Here is a 19,211-nt window from a genome sequence, read left to right as displayed (position 1 = left end):
TACTGGTAAGAAGTTTTTTGATCACACTTGAGACCAGGACTATTCATATCTTTTTCGACATTTATGAGGAGAGGATTGGAATAGAAATACTTTAGTGCCCATATGTTGGATTATAATGCTGATTAGGAACAACATTTTCTCTCCATATATGAAAATGGGATCTATCATACAGTACTAATTATACTTGATTTTGGGACATTATTCTCCCTAAATTTCTTATTCGTTTTTGGTTTATATTTGTTTATTAATAAATCTGTAAATTTTATATTAGAGACCAATCCTTTCTTTATATTTTTTATTGTCATTATACACTAAATTTACCACAAGGGACATATTAATTTTCACAACGCTATCTTTTTGTGCTTTTATTTGAGTTCCATTTAGTGACAGAAAATAAATTCTTAATAATATTTAAAAATTATAACATATATATGATTTAAACCTATTCCACAGCTTGAACAGATCGAGATCTGGAGAATTTGGAAGCCAAGTCAACTCTTTGGCACATTCCTCAAACCATTTCTGAACAATCTTTGCAGTATGACAAGGCACATTATATTGCTGAAAGAGGCCACTGATATCAGGGAATACTGTTGCCGTGAAGGGATGTACTTTGTCTGCAACAATGTTTATGTAGGTGGTACCAACCTAAAGTAACATCCACTTGAATGCCAGGACCCAAGGATTCCCAGCAGAACATTACCCAGAGCATCACACTGCCTCTGCCGAATTGCCTTCTTCCCATAGTGCATCCTGGTGCCATCTCTTCTCCACTTAGACGATGCACAAGCACTTGTCCGTCCACATGATGTAAAAGAAAAAGTGAATCATCAGACCAGGCCAGCTTCTTCAATTGTTCTATGGTCCAGTTCTGGCACTCACGTGCCCATTTAAGGTGCTTTCGGCGGTGGACATGGGTCAGCAGGGACACTCTGACAGGTCTGCAGCTACGTAGTCCCATAAGCAGCAAGGTGTTCTGACACCTTTCTATCATAGTCAGCATTAACTTTTTCAGCAATTTGTGTTACAGTAGCTCTTCTGTGGGATTGGACTGGTCAGGCTAGTCTTCACTCCCCACATGCATCAATGAGCCTTGGGGGCCCATGACCTTGTCACCGGTTGTCCTTCCTTGGACCACTCTTGGTAGGTACTAACTGCAGCATACCAGGAACACCCCACAAGACCTGCCGTTTTGGAGATTCTTTGACCCAGTCATCTAGCTTTCACAATTTGGCTCTTGGCAAAGTCCCTCAGATCCTTACGCTTGCGCATTTTTCCTGCTTCCAACACATCAAATTCAAGAACTGACTGTTCATATGTTGCCTAATATATCCCATCCCTTGACAGGTGCCATTGTTATGAGATAATAACTTTTATTGAAAATCTTTGGCTGCACAATTTATCAATAAAAGTTTTCTGGGGCTGGTGAACAATCCTCAGCTCCCCGGCGATACTGGCTGCAGCGGTAAGAGGAGTCCCAGGAGCTTCTGACAATGGGTGAGCTGGTTTGGGTATATTCCCTGCAACTGGAAGCTTCTAGTTCTAGATTCGCACAAATAATAATAGAGTTAAAGAAATAAACAACTTAATTTTTAAAATAAATAAATAAAAATGTTTTCATTTAATAATAAAGCATTTATTCTGTTGGTAACTCCCAGCTGTTGATATCCTAAGATACCGATAAGAGTACAGTGGTGGTACATGTATCTCCGCTATCCTCATTAAATAGACTTGATTTGCATGGGAAAGCCTATTTATCAAGCAAGAAGATGCGAAAAATGGTGGCGCCTTCTTCAAGTGCAATTTTGCCATAGGCTCCTGGAAACAAAAGGCTTATGCTTCCCATAAATAAGCCGATCCAGTTGCTCAGCCTGAGCAGTTATTGGATCTGTGTCCAATCTGGCCAAATTCTTTAGATCTAGCCATTGGGCACTTGGGCCAAAAGACCAGGGGCCTGATTCATTAAGGATCTTAACTTAAGAAACGTCTTATTTCAGTCTCCTGGACAAAACCATGTACAATACAAGGGGTGCAAATTAGTATTCTGTTTTGCACATAAGTTAAACACTGACTGTTTTTTCATGTAGCACACAAATACTTGATAGCTTATTTGTACATTGAAATTTAAAGTTGATATTTGTGTGCTACATGAAAAAACAGTCAGTATTTAACTTATGTGCAAAACAGAAAGCTAATTTGCACCCCTTGCATTGTAACATGGTTTTGTCCAGGAGACTTAAACAGGGCCCTCTTAACAACATTTGGGGCCCCCGGGCAAAGCAGTGCACCGGGGCCCCTATATATATATATATATATATATATATATATATATATATATATATAACAAAAGATTATATATATGGGCCCTGCAGCCCAGGGGGCCCGTCAGAGGCAGCGAGAGAAAAAAGTTCCTGAAAAAAAAAGAAGAAAATACTTACCTTGCTCTCAGTTGGCGATCCGGCTCCCTCCCTGGTCTCCTCCTTCGTGCTGCGCTCCGCAATGGATGTCGGGCGGGCGTGATAATGTCACGCCCGACATGCACTGCGAGCTCAGCACGGAGGAGGAGACCAGGGAGGGAGCCGGATCGCCAGCTGAGAGCAAGGCAAGTATTTTCTTCTTTTTTTTTCCAGGAACTTTTTTTTTTTTAGCTGCCTCTGACGGGCCCCTTGGGCTGCAGGGCCCCCGGGCACCTGCCCATCGTGCCCTATGGAAGAGACGGCCCTGGACTTAAATAAGAAACTTCTTAATTTAAGTTCCTTAATGAATCAGGCCCCAGATTCTTTGGGGTCATGTTAGTGCAGACGACACACAGCTATTAGCCAAAGTGCTTTGTGTATGGACAGCTAAACTTAGTGACTTTTCCTGTTTTTTTCTGTGAAATAAAGGGTTACTAAATCTATTAGTTAGACTTCATTTCTCCACTGCTTCATGTTTACAAGCCCCATTGTATAATGTTTTCTCCTTTCACCCACCTGTATTTTTCTGCCGCTTACCTCAACATCCATTAACCATTGTGCTACTTTCTCATTCGTTTTGTGCAGTTTCCCTATCTTCTCCACGTACTCATTGTGAATATAACCTGTTTGGTTTCCATGCAGCACATCTTGCTTCGATTTAACCCACCCCACGCTGTCCCCTGGCTAAGTTTGATGGCTGTACAGACTTTCTGTGCTATTTTTCCCAATTGTCACCCCCTTCTAGGTTCCCTTCCCATGACATCTCTATTACACCCCTCTCCCTGCTACACACATACCGTTCTTTAACTCCTTTATTCCCTTCTCATAGCCCAGCTCCCACTACAATAATGTGATTTGCTGCTTCCGATCGTACCTCTAATTCTCCTACCTCCAGTCTTTGCCCTCTCTCCTCCCTGGTCTCCCTCCTCTCACTCTTCCTCCGGACTCCGCCTCCCCTCCTCCCTCTGCCTGTATTTCCAGCGCTGTCCATGGCTCGGTGCTGTTGTCTCTCTCACTGTCTGATTGAGCCCAGGCTGTGCGGGGGCTCCCTGCGGGATCAGAGCGCTCCCCCGCCGGGACTCCACTCCTCACATCCCCCTGCTGGGACTCCGCTCCATCCCCAGCCCAGCCTGGCTTTATTATGTGTGTCTGCAGTGCAGCCCCAGCAGCAGCAGCGAGAGCAGGAGGGGAGAGAGCCGGGACAAAGAGCAGCCAGCCGGCCGGGCGGAATGAGATAGGGAACCGGGGCGGCAGCGGCGGATTTACCGCGGCGCATGGGGGCAGCTAGCGGCGCCGAAGCACGGGACACACCGGCTACACCGCGAACCGGAGGGACATTCAACATCACCCAACCGGGGGCAGGGGATACTACCCTGGGCAGAGAGCGACACAGGGCAGCGGAACTACCCCAAGCAACAGAATAGGCGGGCGAAATACCACCCTGAGCAGGATAAAGGGGTAATAGTATTAACCCAGGGGCAAGAAGAGGGGGTAGGGGTACTAATCCCGTCTACAGAGGAGGAGGCTGTACATTTACCCTGCGATATAGGGTGTATACATTACTTTACTTCTAACATATCCCTGTTCTGGGAGAAGTAGGAGCAATATCCCAGGAAAGAGGGGGCAAATATCCTAGCGCAGGATAGACAGGACAAGTAGTAGTATACCAGGAAAGGGTGCAAACAGGACGTCTAATATTAGAGTAAAAAATAAAGATCCGTTTATTATAAAGATAATTATACTACTTCGCCTGGTCAGGATAAATAGCAGCACAGACGAGTGCAGAAAAGGGATTATTATCCAACACCAGATCTCCTGGCTAGGTTGGGATAAAGAGTAGATAGCAGTGTAGAAACGGGGAGAGGTGCAGAAGGGTTACTGTATAGTATTATCTGAAGTATTACATAGGGGTGACCGGTAATCCTCTTTATAGAGATTACCCGAAGCATCAGCTTGAAGAAATCAGAATAAGGTCCTTTGTGCCATAATACCCGGGTGTAGAAGGTGGATAGTTCAGGGTCACAGATTGTATAACTGATAACAATCTAGAATTTATTTATCCCAACTGCAATCAGATCGACATCATTGCACAACAGCGGATGGTGCTGGTACCAGCTTAGAGTGGTGCAGACATTTAAATGCCAGGACTGGAGCCTTATCCTATGACAAGAGGCTACATAGGGCTCTCACCAAGGCTGTCCAGACAACACAGAGCCACTACCTAGTAAACAGACTAATTTAATTAGCACCCTCCTCCCCCCTCCAGGCTATAGAATTTATCCTAATTTTCCTGCAGCACTTGTGTGACTACCCCCAGGGCTTGGGGTGGGGGGCATTTTAGTGCTCCTCCCTCCTCCAACCCCCATCTGCACCCAAGGGAGTCAGAATCCCACACAATAGGAACTTTAACACAATAAGTGAAAGAGAGAGGGGGGGGAGAGTTTGCAAGAGGGATCCTCCGGCAGCAGGGAGACTGCACAGCAAGACGGAGCGTAGAATAAATCTGTTGGCTGCTTAATTTTTAGGACTTTTAAGTGAAGTAGAGTTTTTTAGGAGCCGTGGAAATGTCCAGGAGGAAACAGGCCAAGCCACGTTCGGTGAAAGGTAAGGGTCTGATGATGATTGCACAACTATACATTGGTTTATAATTGCATACTACACAGTGTTACATTAAGATGTTACTTGCAGTCAGTGATGCGGTGGTGTGCAATCCAAGGCAATGGGCGCACTACAACAATACAATGCTGTGTATTATATTTGTAAAGAGGGAACTGTTTAAAATGCATCAGTAGCACCAGGCCAGGTGTCTTCTTGTCAGAGTGGTACAGCACAATCAATGGGTACATGCTGCGCTTTCAGATGCTGGCTTTAAAGTGCTCCATACACAGTACAAGTCGATAAAGGTGGACGGTAGCTCGTAGGGTCCAATAAGCTTCCTTTTGCGTTTTTGTGCAACATCTCTGAGGAAGGAGGTTGTGGGAACCCGAACCGTGGCCCTGGCCTGTATCCTTCCACTAAGGCGCATTTAGTTTGGTGCTGCGGCTCCAGGCAGACACGTGGGTTGGAGACAGACTGCATCTCATTCACTGCACAATAAACAGTTCCTCCCTTCATAAAATGGTACAACCCCATTAGAGTTTGTGGAAAGTAGTAATCCCTGCTGGAAAGTTTTCTTTTTTTTTTATGGAAGCGAAATGGCTACATTAATCTGTGTATAAGAAGATGGTCTTAGTATATTTTATGATTTTAAGATTTAAACTAAATTTGAGATGTACCCAGTGGGTCACTGGTGTGATAAACTTCAGAGAGCTAGACAGCTACTTTACATCTCTGAAGGTTGAAATCTTGTGTTGATCTTTTTTTGCTGACTAAAAGGGAACTCTTTTTCTTGTTTGTCCTCATACATTTACATGTAATTTACAAAATAAAGTTGCTAACATTTAATTGCTAAATATTTAAAATAAAAATACAGGATTGGGTTTTGATACTACAGACTGATGGTTCAGACCAGGCTATGGTTATTTTCTTAGCTGAACATGCTAAAGTATAGTGGGTAACAACGCCAGCTGTATTGTACTGCTCTACAATACACTAGTTTGCTCAATGTGTCATTTTTTTCTCTGCACACAAACACCACGGCTATATTTGATTTATAGTATAATTCACATTGCAGCTTGTTTTCTAGACCAGAAGACAGCTATTCCTATGGAAGTATGGCAGACTGCCATTTTGATCAGACTGATCAGTTTTGCCGCCACTACGATGTCTGGAGCTTGGTAGCATAATCCTTGTGAGTGAGATTACTGTGGCCACGTACTGATGGTATTCACAAACACGGCTTCAGCTTTCAGTGCAAGAAGTCATGCACTGTAACGACACTGCCATTATATATTAATCTCTTATTTTTAGTACAGGGCACTTGCATTTAATTTGTTTACCTGTTCTATTTTGGGCAGGTAAAATATTTCTTATGGTACTGGTGCCTTAAGTCCGTAACACTCAATATCTCCTTGTTTAACTGCTTGTTTAGTTTACTGAAAGTTGACATTAAGGATTTATTATTTTATGTATGGCAGTTTACATTGTTGTGAATTGAGGTTTTTTTTTGTTTATGCAATTAATAAGATATTCTGAAGCACATCAAGTGTGTTTAAAATCGATTTAGCAACTGCTACCAGACCTAAGGGTCTTCAGGGCCCAGATTAGTTTACTATATTATATGTTGAGTTAGCTCAGGACTGCTTATTTCTGTTCCTTTCTCTTGTGACTGTCAAACCACCAGCATGGCCTGCTTATCAATTAGGGGAGCCTTGCTAATTTTGGAACCAACAGAAAGGTCGGCCTGTACAGGTAAAATGGCCATGTATGGACTGGCACGGGCACAGAGCAGGCTAGATATCAAGGAGAAGATAAAATGAGTGACTGGCACAGATGAAAAAAGTATTATTTTCATTTTATAGTACTTATATGACAAAATGAGTATCTGTTATAGCAAACCTGCATAGATAGAAGACTAGATATCCCAGAATTCCCTTGACCTTTTGGAGTGGTTGGTGCCAGTGTGCATTTAATATTGCGTTGAAATTATTTTTAACTTTATTTTAAATGAGAATTGCCCCCTTTTAATGATCTCATGATTTTATTACATTGTGTTTAGTGCAGCAGCCACTGGTATTGGGAACAGGTATGTCATAGTAGGGTCCGATACACTGACAGAAATGACAGGTGACTTTGGACAAGAGCCACTATAACCCATGTTGTCTGTAGTAGGCAGTATGTATGATTTCTCCTGCAGTCCCCAACGCAAGTGAGTACAGAGAATAGGCGCAATGCCCAAATGATGGGGGATCCATAGATGGCACTCTCAACACCCCTATAGATGACCCCATTAATAAAATCCCTATAGTCCTGCACATAGTAATGACATAACTAACTCACATGTATGTATTTTCATTAGTGTGTCAAAATGCATTAGTTGACTTGTGGATGGGCTTCTTTGTCTGATTGAATGATGAGTACAGCGTTTATACTGCAGTATGTGTGGAAAGTGAAGGCATGCTGGTAACTGAATCAATAACACCAATGCCTACTCCATTTCAGTGCACTGTACTTGTAGACAGCTCAGTCAAACCCACTGCTTGTAGAGTGCACTCAGGCTCTTTTATGTGAGCATGCACTTATAGGAGTTCATCTGGTGCAACACATGTAACAATTATGAGGAGAGCTTAGGCACGTGGGATGGAGGTTCATATATAAATGGCGGTGTAAAACTTCTGATTTTTGTAAATAAACAGTTGTTCAAGGAAAAGCAAGAGAACGCAGTTTAGTTATACGTTCATTGTAGAGGTGTTTTATGTTATCTCAGGGACTGCAATAACATGCACTATTTTGTCATGTGTTATTGTCTCCAGTTTCCGTGGAGACAGTTAAGGTTTGGGCCTGAAGACTGTACTCAAGTTTTCTACAACAAACAAACCAAAAAAAAGGACGATATAGGAAAACACAGCTCCTGCGACTTGTGTTAGTACTTTTTTTTTTTTTTTTACAAATTATTAATTTTGCTAGATTATGACATTTCCTTTATAATTAAAGTTTTAAATAAAATGGCTTAACCCTTGCAGACACAGAGGATTGATTTGTTTTACTGTCTAAGGTGACCAGGGCAATTTTCAATATTTAGAGCTACGTTGCTTTTGCCAGGTTTTTTTTTTCCAGTCAGTACCCTGTTATGTGGTAGTGTGGGGATTATCAATTTTCACAAATTTAGCACAGCTACCTCTGATATATTTTATTTTTCCTCTCTCATTCGAAAGTCATTAAAGTGAAGTGTTACGGTATAGTTCAAACAAAACTTGCTAAAATGTATGTTGATCAGTAATCTAAAAAGCACTATATGATATAAAAGATGGTAAAATTGTCCCCATACCTAGGCATATTACACTATTAAATATACATGGGATAATGCAGTTCCTGCTATGAAATAAAAGGATATTAGAAGTCACTGAGGAGTTATTGCTATCAAACAAAACCTTAAAGCAGCAGACCGAGTGTTTCTGTGCATGTCAAAACATCCTATCGTCTATTCTCCTTATTTCACTGTAGGGGCGATTTTTTTTTTTTTTTTGTCTTTTAATACATAATACACAGGTTGCAATTTTATGGCAAAAGAAGTTTACTTTAATTACCATTGTATTAAATTCTGTTTTAATGTACTCATGGCTAGTTCTTTGAAGCGCATTCTACGCACACCGTAAAACACTTCCTCCTCGCCACAAACTGAAAGTATACCGCCATGTGTAGAGGCAGAAGAATCTTAGGGTGAGCACTGTGAAGGTCACGTCAAAGTCTAACCTCGCTGCCCCATCATCTCATTACAATAATCTCACTCCGCACAATGAATACTCCATTTATGTACTGTTTCACATAACCATATCTGTGCTCCTCTTCCATATTTTAGTGGGAATGCCTTTTTCCCCCTTCCCTCTGCCTGTGCAAACCTCTTCTCCTCCAGTGTGACCATTTTGTCCCACTGTAAAACTAGGCACAGTTGGGCAAATTAAGGCGCCCAGCGGGGTTCAAAGCTGTGTCACGCGCCAGAGTGACCATTTTGCCTTTTGTAAATAACCTCCATACAGTTATTTCATTACATCATAACCAAATCAAATATTTATTTTTTTTATTATTGGTGTGTTTTGATGGCAATAACTTTATTTACCGATGTGAATTTTATATTTTTTTTGTGGGAGAGGCTTTCTTTTTTGTAGCATATCGGAATCCTTTTTTTCTTTTTCTTTTTTAATGTATTCTGTAGGAATAAACTAGACAAAAAGTTGCCAAGCTATTTACTCAAGGTTCTGACTTGTAAATTTTACAACACATGTGCAAGTCATTTATTAATGTAAAAATGTTATTGGCTAGTTCTCCTGACTGTAGATATAGATATATATATTTATTTATATTTATTTTTTTTAGTTTCAGGAGTGATAAGGTTGTAAATGTATTTTTTTTTTTATATTTAATTGGGGGGGATCCTGATTTAAGTCTTGCCTTATCAGCACTAATTGATTTGGTGACTATTGGATCTAATAGAGCTGTCTATATTGGATCCAGTTAACATTGATTTAGTAGTACTAGTAGACAGAGACCTGACACAGGGTTGTTTTCACAGACTGAGGAGTCTGCTGCACTCCCATAGTAATAAGTAGCTAATAACGTCTTCTTTTCTTTGAGAACAAGGGACTGTTGGACTGTCACACACCTGTGTCTTGCAATGGATTTTGTGACCGGTTCCTGCATGGGGGAGTAGTTGGGATGGAGCCAGGTGTAGGAGTGTTACTGGGGTAAATGAGTGTAATGTCTTTGTGGAATAAATTGTTATTGTTCAAACATATGGGGGAAATTCAATTCAGTGTGACATCCTGTAGGAGCCTTGTTTGATGTATTACTGCCAGAATATCTCAGAGATGCATCACTGATTTTGAAAATTGGTGATGTTTTACTTACCGTAATACCTGTTGGGGCTCGACGTGCTGAATTGAATTCTCCCCATAGTGTAAGAACAAATGTGAATTTATATGAATATAAATAAGATACCTGCTAATAGACTGTAAATATGAAACCCACTAACTTGGAAGTTCTAACATCTACCTATAATAGTAAAACATAACATTGAAAAGTCTGTGAGAAGCCACGGGCAATGGATTGATTGACATTTTGACCATGAGCCTTGAGTTGAAACCCCAGTCTTGTGGTCGTACTGTTAAGAGTTCCTCTGGTTAACCTGTGGCTCAGTCAGGCCATGATGCACCTTGTTGTGAGAAGCAGTCAGTGTTATTTCCTATACCTGAATCGCAGAGAGTGGGGATCATAGCTGTAGCTAAGCTGTCTCTTGCTAAGTAGAGCGTCCAATGAAAGCATACAGGACAGCATATTACCAGCTCTACACTTAGCTGAGTCTAAGATTGCAGCATGAAAGAGCTACAATTAAGAGCCAGTAAACGTTTGCAAGTTTTGCTAAAATAAAAATAAATTGGGCTACATTTATGTGCAATAATGTAACTTGCCTTATGATCATTTGTTTCCTTACAAATTTAGTTTTTTCTCATATCTTTTCTAGTAAAACAGTTGGGAAACCAGGATTCAGAATTCAGGGCACAGGTTTCAGTAAGGGACTTTCTAAAAACACTATTGTTGTTTATAACACAGATCAAATTACCTCTTGATAGAAGTATGATAGGATGTCATGTAAGGCATTAGTTGTTCTCTGTATCAAGTTTTGTGTATTACGGAGTGTGACACAATTTGTGCTTATTATACAGACTGAATCAACTTCAAATATAATTTTTTCCTGTAATTGCTGTGTAGGACAGGCCAAAAGAGAGCTCCTGTCTGTACTGAGCGCTAACAGAGTGACTTATCAACTCTGACTTAGGAACTGGTACTGGCGAAAAATACAGTATCTCTTCTAGAATGTTCTCCGTGATTCCATCATTATGCAGCAAAATTATATTTAATTTCATTCCATATCTATACTCTATTGATGGTAGCAGGGCACATTAGCTATTTAGAAAGGAGTTATATAAAAAATACATTAATAATGACCTGACAGTTGAGGACTTCCTGCATGTGTCATTACTTTGCTACATTGCAAATTCTTACATGCAATTTGTTTATGATTAAATCAATAGTGCATGTTTTTGTGTACATTTTTAATTCTGAAACCTCTTAGCATGCAAGAAAATCAGGCTGAGTTGCAACTGTACTTGCTTTGAAGTTATTAATGACCAGCAGAGGTCAAATGTGTTTGAACAATATGGCCAAACTCAGGTCTGAAGGTATATCAATAGTTTATGTAGACTTACAAGGAAAGAGAGCACCAGTGTTTAAAACTGGGACTTCCTATACAGACAGACATATGCTGAAGATTAGACGTACCACTTAAACCATTGGAAGATGAGAAGAATCATTTTACTCCACAAAGGCACATTACTTGTAAAGAGCTGAGGAAGGCAGCATGAGCTAATTGGAGTGTTTGTTTTCATCTCTGAATGTGTGTTTTTTAAGTCTTTATTGCCTGAAGTTAATTGATGGAATTTTGCATTTTAAAGAGCCAGCCATGCTTGGTAAATTTGTTTCCCCCCAGTTTGTAAGAGAACCTGCTTTCATCAGCCTTCATGCAAAAGGATTTTTATGCATTCTGAAGTAGAATATTTCTAACTATGTATTGCTTTTTTCTAATTCCTTCCTGGAGCTTTGAATTTGGGGTGTAATACAATTGTGCAGTATAGGGCTATAGCTGACCTCTTAAATTTTGGACATAGTTTGCCCTGTTAAGTGCAGAAATATTATACGCTAGAGAGGAGATAAAGTTTTTGAAACTATGCTCCGGAATATTTTCATAATTTCACAATTGGCTGCGAAACTTAGCACGTTACACTGGTGGAATCTGTCCTTATGTGTTCCCAGTCAACCACGCCACAGAGCAGAATGAATTTTCCACCAGGGTCCCAGCTGTATTCATGGACTATAAATTTTGTGAATTTACAAATACAAAAGGAAAACTCTATTCTGTCTCCAGAACTTCAGATCTCTATGAAATGGCCTGTTGCCATAAAACTCGATTTGGGCAAAATATTAGTGCTTTTGCGACTATCTAGTGTATACATATTGTATATTATTATTATTTATTTATTTATTTAATCTCTAGAATTATATTTCGTCATAGCAATCAATTAGACATTTGGGGCCTGAGTCATTAAGGAGAGTAAAGCATTAAAAAGGAGTAACTTTGCACCAGGGCAAAACCATGTTGCATTGGAGGGGGAGGTAAATTTAAAATGTTGGGACAAGTTTATAGTTTGGGTAGGGTATGCCCTAGATCAACTTAAATTTCACTGTAAAAATAAAGCTATCAATTATTTGTGTGCTACATGAAAAAACAGCCAGAATTTAACTTGTGTGCAAAATAATAAAGTAATTTGCACCACTTGCATTGTAACATGGTTTGTCCGGGAAAACATTTGCTCCTTTTTTGCCTTTGATTGTTGACTCGGGCCCTTATTCTTGTTGTCTAGCAACCAATCAGCAATTCCTTTACATCTGTCTTGTGCAAGTTATAGTGTCAGAGCAGGCATGTATTTTTGAATAATTTTAGTTTGAGAGAGGCTTATTTGTTAATCTTGCTCAAAGGTGTAAGCCCACACTGAAACTATAGCAACCAATCAGCAATTGTTACCTCTGTCTAGTGAAGATTAGAGACAAAAATCTCCAAATGTCTAATTGTTTGTTCAAAGGTACAAATCTGCACTAAAACCGTAACAATGCTGGCTAATGAGCCTCAATGATTTCTCAATCTTGGCTTTTGCTGTATAACAATACCAACTGTATCAGATTGGGTCGTACTGTGCTTTATATACGAAGTAATAATGTCAACGTTAAGAGATTCTGTGCGCTGGGTTTTTCGGGGTTTTTTCGTTGCTAGTTAGACATGAAATAGGCAAAAAGTCTACTATATTATGCATTGCTGCTAACAAGATGGTTTATTGATGGAACCTAGTCAGTGAATTGATAGTAAGGTCTGTTGCTGTTATGTAGAGTCATGGCCAAAAGTTTTGAAAAGGTTACAAATAATATTTTTCACTAAGTCTGGTGTCTGTTTTTATGATAACAATTTGCATATACTTCATGAAGAGTGATCAGATGAATTGCAATTCATTTCAAAGTCCCTCTTTGCCACGACAATGAACTTCATCCCAAAAACAACATTTCCAATGCATTTCAGCCCTGCTACAAAAGGACCAGCTGACAATAGGTCAGTGATTCTCTCATTAACTCAGGTGAGAATGTTGACAAAGGACAAGGCTGGAGATCACTCTATCATGCTCATTCTGTTAGAATAACAGACTGAAAGCTTTAGAAGGAGGGTGGTGCTTGAAATCATTGTTAAACCTGGTTATGTGCAAGGAAGCATGTGCAGTCATCATTGCTTTGTACAAAGGGCTTCACAGGCAAGGGTATTGCTGCTAGTAAGATTGCACCTAAATCAACCATTTATTGGATCATCAAGAACTTCATTAGTTGTGAAGAAGGCTTCAGGGCGCCCAAGAACATCCAGCAAACGCCTGGACCGTCTTCTAAAGTTTATTCAGCTGCGGGATCAGGGCACCACCAGTCAGAGCTTACTCAGAAATGGCAGCAGGCAGGTGTGAGTGCATCTGCACACACAGTGAGGCGAAGACTTTTGGAGGATGGCCTGGTGTCAAGAAGGCCAGCAAAGAAGCAACTTCTTTCCAGGCAAAACATCGGGGACAGATTGATATTCTGCAAAAGGTACAGGTATTGGACTGCTGAGGACTGGGGTTAAGTCATTGTCTCTGATGAATACCCTTTCAGATTGTTTGGGGCATTTGGAAAAACGCTTGCCCGTGAAAGGAAAGGTGAGCACTACCATCAGTCCTGTCTCATACCAACAGTAAAGCATCCTGAGACCATTCATGTGTGGGGTTGCTTCTCAGCCAAGGAAGTGGGCTCACTCACAATTTTGCCTAAGAACACAGCCATAAATAAAAAATATTACTAAAACCTCAACATTTTGGGTCCATGGCCAGGAAACTCCCCAGACCTTAATCCCATTGAGAACTTGTGGTCAATCCTCAAGAGGCGGGTGGACAAAGAAAAACCCACAAATTCTGACAAACTCCAAGCATTGATTAGGCAATAATGGGCGGCCATCAGTCAGTATGTGGCCCAGAAGTTGATTGACAGCATGCCAGGGTGGATTGCAGAGGTCTTTAATAAGAAGGGTCAAAGCTGCAAATATTGACTCTTTGCATAAACTTAATGTAATTGTCAATAAAAGCCTTTGGCACTTATGAAATGCTTGTAATTTTACTTCAGTATACCATAGCAACAGCTGAGAAAAAGGTCTAAAAACACTGAAGCAGCAAACTTTGTAAGAAAACAATACTTGTGTCATTCTCAAAACTTTGGCCATGACTGTATTCCTGAAAGATTTTTGATATGTAAGGGAAAACATCATACTGTATTACAGTAAACTACACCGTCCTCTACTACATATAAAACTCTTTTCAGTTTTACTTTAATGCACTAAAGTCTAGCATCTTTACAAGGCATTGATTTACAAGTACCATGATCTCCTAACTATATGTAACGATAATTTTATATTCCTGTTTTTTATTGATTTGGCTATGACACATTCATATGCATCATCACTAATAACTGAACCTCTTGTGACTAATGATCACCTGATTGAAGTGGCTCAAATGTTCTTAAGACAAAATAATTTCTAATGAAATAGTTTATTTTGTAATGTGTGAAAAAGTTGAATGGTTTGGAGACTGAAAATGTCTGTTTATACTACTGTGTATATACAGATCTAAGGAAGCTACGCATGGGCCAATACTATGGCTGCATCTGCATAACTGAACGTCTCTCGTTGGCCAATGGGAATCCATCTTTTCCCAACCAATATCTCTTCCTTAGAGCGCAGTGCTTGTTAGTTCAATTCTGGTTGCTCAGCTAAGAGTGCTCGTTGGCCAATGGGAGACTACTCCCCGGCCAGTGAGTGCACACGTTATGCATTGTAGGCATGGCCTTTCTTGGTAGGCATTCCATTCAGGACTGCTGTGCGCATGATGTGTGACTTATTTTTTGTGTGTAGGTAGTGTCACTGACCTACCTGCATTTTTATTTATTTATGTTTTTCATTTTAAAATGTACCTAACAGGTCGCTGAGCCGAGTCTAGCCCCAACCCCCCCTCACCCTTGCGCTAAAATGGTGTGCGTGCAAGTGAAAGTTTTCTCTCTGTGCCGTCATTGTAACTGGGTGCTTGTTTTATGTGTGTGGGGGATGAGTGGGTGTAGGTGTTAGTGGGCGAATGACTTCTGGTTGTGTTTGTACTGTCTGTGTTATAAGGTGTGCTGTCAGTGTTTATAGGCTAATAAAAATTCAGACAAAAGATTTGAGAAACCATGACATAAAAGACCGGAGGAGCGAAGACTGAACCACTCAAATATATCTACAGTTTATGCTTTCATGACACCGTAGTTACTATTTATGCCATTATACAAAAATTTGAGGTGCAGATAAAAAAAAAAATCTCTGAAAAGCAATACTCTATATTTTTTTTATTTAATTTTTTTCTTGAACCCATAAAAAAAAGTGACAGCATCTGCCCAGTTCACAAAATGTAATTAGGCTGGAGAGAAAAACAAAAGCACTACATTTGTAGGCTGGATAAAGCAAACTAATGTGTGTGATTTGTGTTGCTGTTGACCACTGCTCCATAAAGCATGCAAGTTCTGTGCTGGTACTCCTGGGTCATTATTAGTCTACATTTAAAGTACATAAGGGATAATAATGATAACCATAAGATAGATAAATTAACCACTTTACCCCTGTGGACATCAGACAAGTGGATTTAGTAGATATGACAGTTTGTGTACAAATCTGACAGTAGTGTAACAGTAAGCATGCAGTATGGAGGTTTGTCATTAAATGATGGGAGAGTAAAATACTTAGGGCTAGATTTACTAAGCTGCGGGTTTGAAAAAGTGGGGATGTTGCCTATAGCAACCAATCAGATTCTAGCTGTCATTTTGTAGAAAGCACTAAATAAATGAAAGCTAGAATCTGATTGATTGCTATAGGCAACATCCCCACTTTGTCAAACCCGCAGCTTAGTAAATCTAGCCCTTGGTGTTTGTTTGTTCACCCCTATCCACCTGTTAATGTGTTTCACTGATGCCTGAAAAGTGCGTTTAAAATTGGAATGGATGGTTTGTCATAGGTGCCTTGTGCAGTAAAACTTTATTGGCGTATTCAGAATGCAGTCAAACCTATTTGTCCTGTTGGCAGTGGTTATCATTGAGGTCTCAACGCCGGAGGTCATGGGTTTTTGATCCTGACCAGGGCTCTATCTTTGTGGACTTTGTATGTTCTGCCAGTGTTTCATGGGTTTCCTCTGGGTACTCCGGTTTCCTTCCACAGTCCTAAAACATAGGTTAATTGGCTTCTGACAAAATGGACCCAAGTATGTATGTAGTAGGGAATTTAGACCGTAAGCTCCAATACGACACGGACTGATGTCACTTGCCCTCAATTTCTGGAGATTGAAATGTCATTGCTGCCACCATCCTTACCCCAGCACCTTCTTTGTGTCCATCATTCTGTTGAACATGACAAAAAGGACATTGTGTGAAGCCCATTTACGCACATTCAGCTTTGAGTTTTTAAATATCAATATGGAGAATATCCCATTGTAGCAAAGCTATGCAATATATTTGTCTTGGTTATGATACAGTTAAGGTAACTAGTGTATTTTGTGAGCCATATCTGACAGTGAATATCCTGACAAATTGAGTAGGATTCTGCTTAAATAAATCCATTATATAAAGACTTTATCTCATTAATAACATTGACATTCAGTACCAAAAGAAAGTAAGGCGAAAAGAGTGTGGAACATAGGGACATAAATTACAAGACTGATCAATATGTTTTGTGCTGTTAAATTGACTATTAAGCCTTCTTATCTGAATTATTAGTTGATTGACTTTTTTAATCTGACCAAATTTAGGACTATAAGCAATGTTTGCAGCAACCTTAAATTTACATTTGTTGGCTTAAGGTGTGTGAGAACTACATGGTGTCACGATAGATTTACAGACAGTAATCCAACTCCTATCCTGTCACTTCTTTTCAGAAATGTTTTATTTACTATTTCATTGGTCTTCCACCTTTTCTTTGCAAACTAGACTGAATACAAAAATGACATGTATGCTTATTTACACTGTATCCTGCAAAGGTAACTATGACATATGAATACTGACTGCTTTGCTATAACTGCTAAACAACTGGAATTTATATGAAGTCAGCATTTGCATATGTAAGAAAAATGTTTTTTCTTTTTTTTTTTTTTTGCTTTTCTTTTTTAAAATACCTAAATGTAGTGTATACAAAAAGGACAAAGGTAATTTTTTTTAATCCTGTTAATGTTTTTCTACTCACACATAATTGTTATATTTTTGTAGAAGTTACCATTGGGAAAATACCTATCCTCGCTTATGCACTGACATTAATTTGAGTCTAGTACTCTTTTTGTATATGGCATTTTGACCCTCAACTATGTAATCTCCGTTTTAGTAAGACCACCTTGTTTTGTGCAATATCTGGCAGCCACCAGGTCACTTAACCTGCGTGAGGCTCTGATGCAATTGCTACATAAATTCAGATCATCTCAGTAATGGTCCTGGACCCAGCATGCAAACAGCTTGCGAGGACCTCGCTCCAGGTTATTAGCACAACTGTTCAGAGCAGAATTAGAATAAAGCCTTTTCCTTGCCATAAAAGGTCTGTCAGGTGACTCTGATGGTCTATTTTATGGGTTACTGAATTCACGTGTCGGCGTTAAACCACCTGTCTCTATTGCAGAGACGAACATTAGAAAATGCATAGATAGTCTCCTAAATCCTGTGTGTTTATAAAGAATTTTCACCCTTTCACCACTCTGGAAATGCATTATTGGTAAAATATGATTTACAGGATGCACAATGGGAAGACGGCAATCTGGCAGAGGCAGTGTGATGCTCTGGGCAATGTTCTGCTGGGAAACCTTGGGTCCTGGCATTCATGTGGATGTTATTTTGACATGTACCACCTACCTAAACATTGTCACAGACCAAGTACACCCCTTCATGGCAACGGTATTCCCTGATGGCAGTAACCCTTTTCAGCAGGATAATGCACACTGCAAATATTGGTCAGGAATGGTTTGAGCAACATGACAAAGAGTTCAAGGTTGTGACCTGCCCTCCAAATCCCCCAGATCTCAATCCAATTGAACATCTGTGGGATGTGCTGGAAAAACAACTCAGAGCCATGGAGGCCCCACCTTGCAACTTACAGGACTTAAAGGAACTGCTGTTAACGTCTTGGTGCCAGGTACCACAGGACACCTTAAGAGGTCTTATGGAGTCCAGGTCTGGACGGGTCAGAGCTATTTTGGCAGGCAAGGGGGACCTACACAATATTAGGCAGGTGGTTTTAATGTTGTGGCTGGTCAGTGTGTATGTGTGTGTGTAATATATAGTATTACAATTTGTGCTACAGTAGCTCTGTGGGATTGGACCACATAGGCTAGCCTTTGCTTCCCATACACATCAATAAGCCTTGGGCAACCATCACCCTGTCACTAGTTGTCCTTTCTTGGACCACTCTTGGTAGGTTTTTTTACTACTGCCAATGCATCCACTTCAAGAACTGACTTTTCACTTGCTGCCTAATATATCCCACCCCTTGACATATTGATTATCTTGTTACAATGGTACCTATTTTTTCCTGGGGGGGGTATTTCACTTTGGTGAGTGACCTATGTCTATACAAAAACACATTATATGAATTAAACGGCAATTGGCTGATTCCACCACTCTGTCCTAAACCTTGAATACCTTTTAAAATATAGAATCATACAATGAACCTGAAATAAACCACATAGACACAGTAATAAATTTGGCGAACTAAGGTTACAGTTTATTAATTAGTTAAAAATTGTAGAAAATGGAGGCAACAAAAGCGAATGTAGGCAGACTACCAGTCAAAACAAACTTTATCAGAATACGTTAAAAGGGAATGGCCAGCTGGCCCAAATATCCGGTGCATACCTTACGGCGTCAGACTCTACCCGCTCTGGCCTCACGGGTACACTTACTAAGGCGATGCCCACGGCACCTGCAAAGATG

The 19,211-nt window shown here is 40.1% G+C and overlaps 1 protein-coding gene across 1 annotated transcript in view; it reads left to right on the top strand.

Annotated features, from left to right (window-relative positions):
* Nucleotides 1-3,454: 3,454 nt before the first annotated feature.
* ZNF423 (zinc finger protein 423) overlaps nucleotides 3,455-19,211 on the top strand; it is a 200,668-nt gene continuing 184,911 nt past the window's right edge. Inside the window, exon 1 of the mRNA XM_075188844.1 lies at nucleotides 3,455-5,060. Within this exon, the coding sequence (XP_075044945.1) occupies nucleotides 5,021-5,060 (40 nt within the window). The 5' untranslated portion in view covers nucleotides 3,455-5,020. The remainder of the gene's footprint in view (nucleotides 5,061-19,211) is intronic.

Source organism: Mixophyes fleayi, chromosome 10 (assembly GCF_038048845.1).
Source record: "Mixophyes fleayi isolate aMixFle1 chromosome 10, aMixFle1.hap1, whole genome shotgun sequence".
Lineage (NCBI taxonomy): Eukaryota > Metazoa > Chordata > Amphibia > Anura > Limnodynastidae > Mixophyes > Mixophyes fleayi.
The sequence above is the reverse complement of the archived record's forward strand: the minus strand, read 5'-3'. Positions and strand labels throughout refer to the sequence as shown.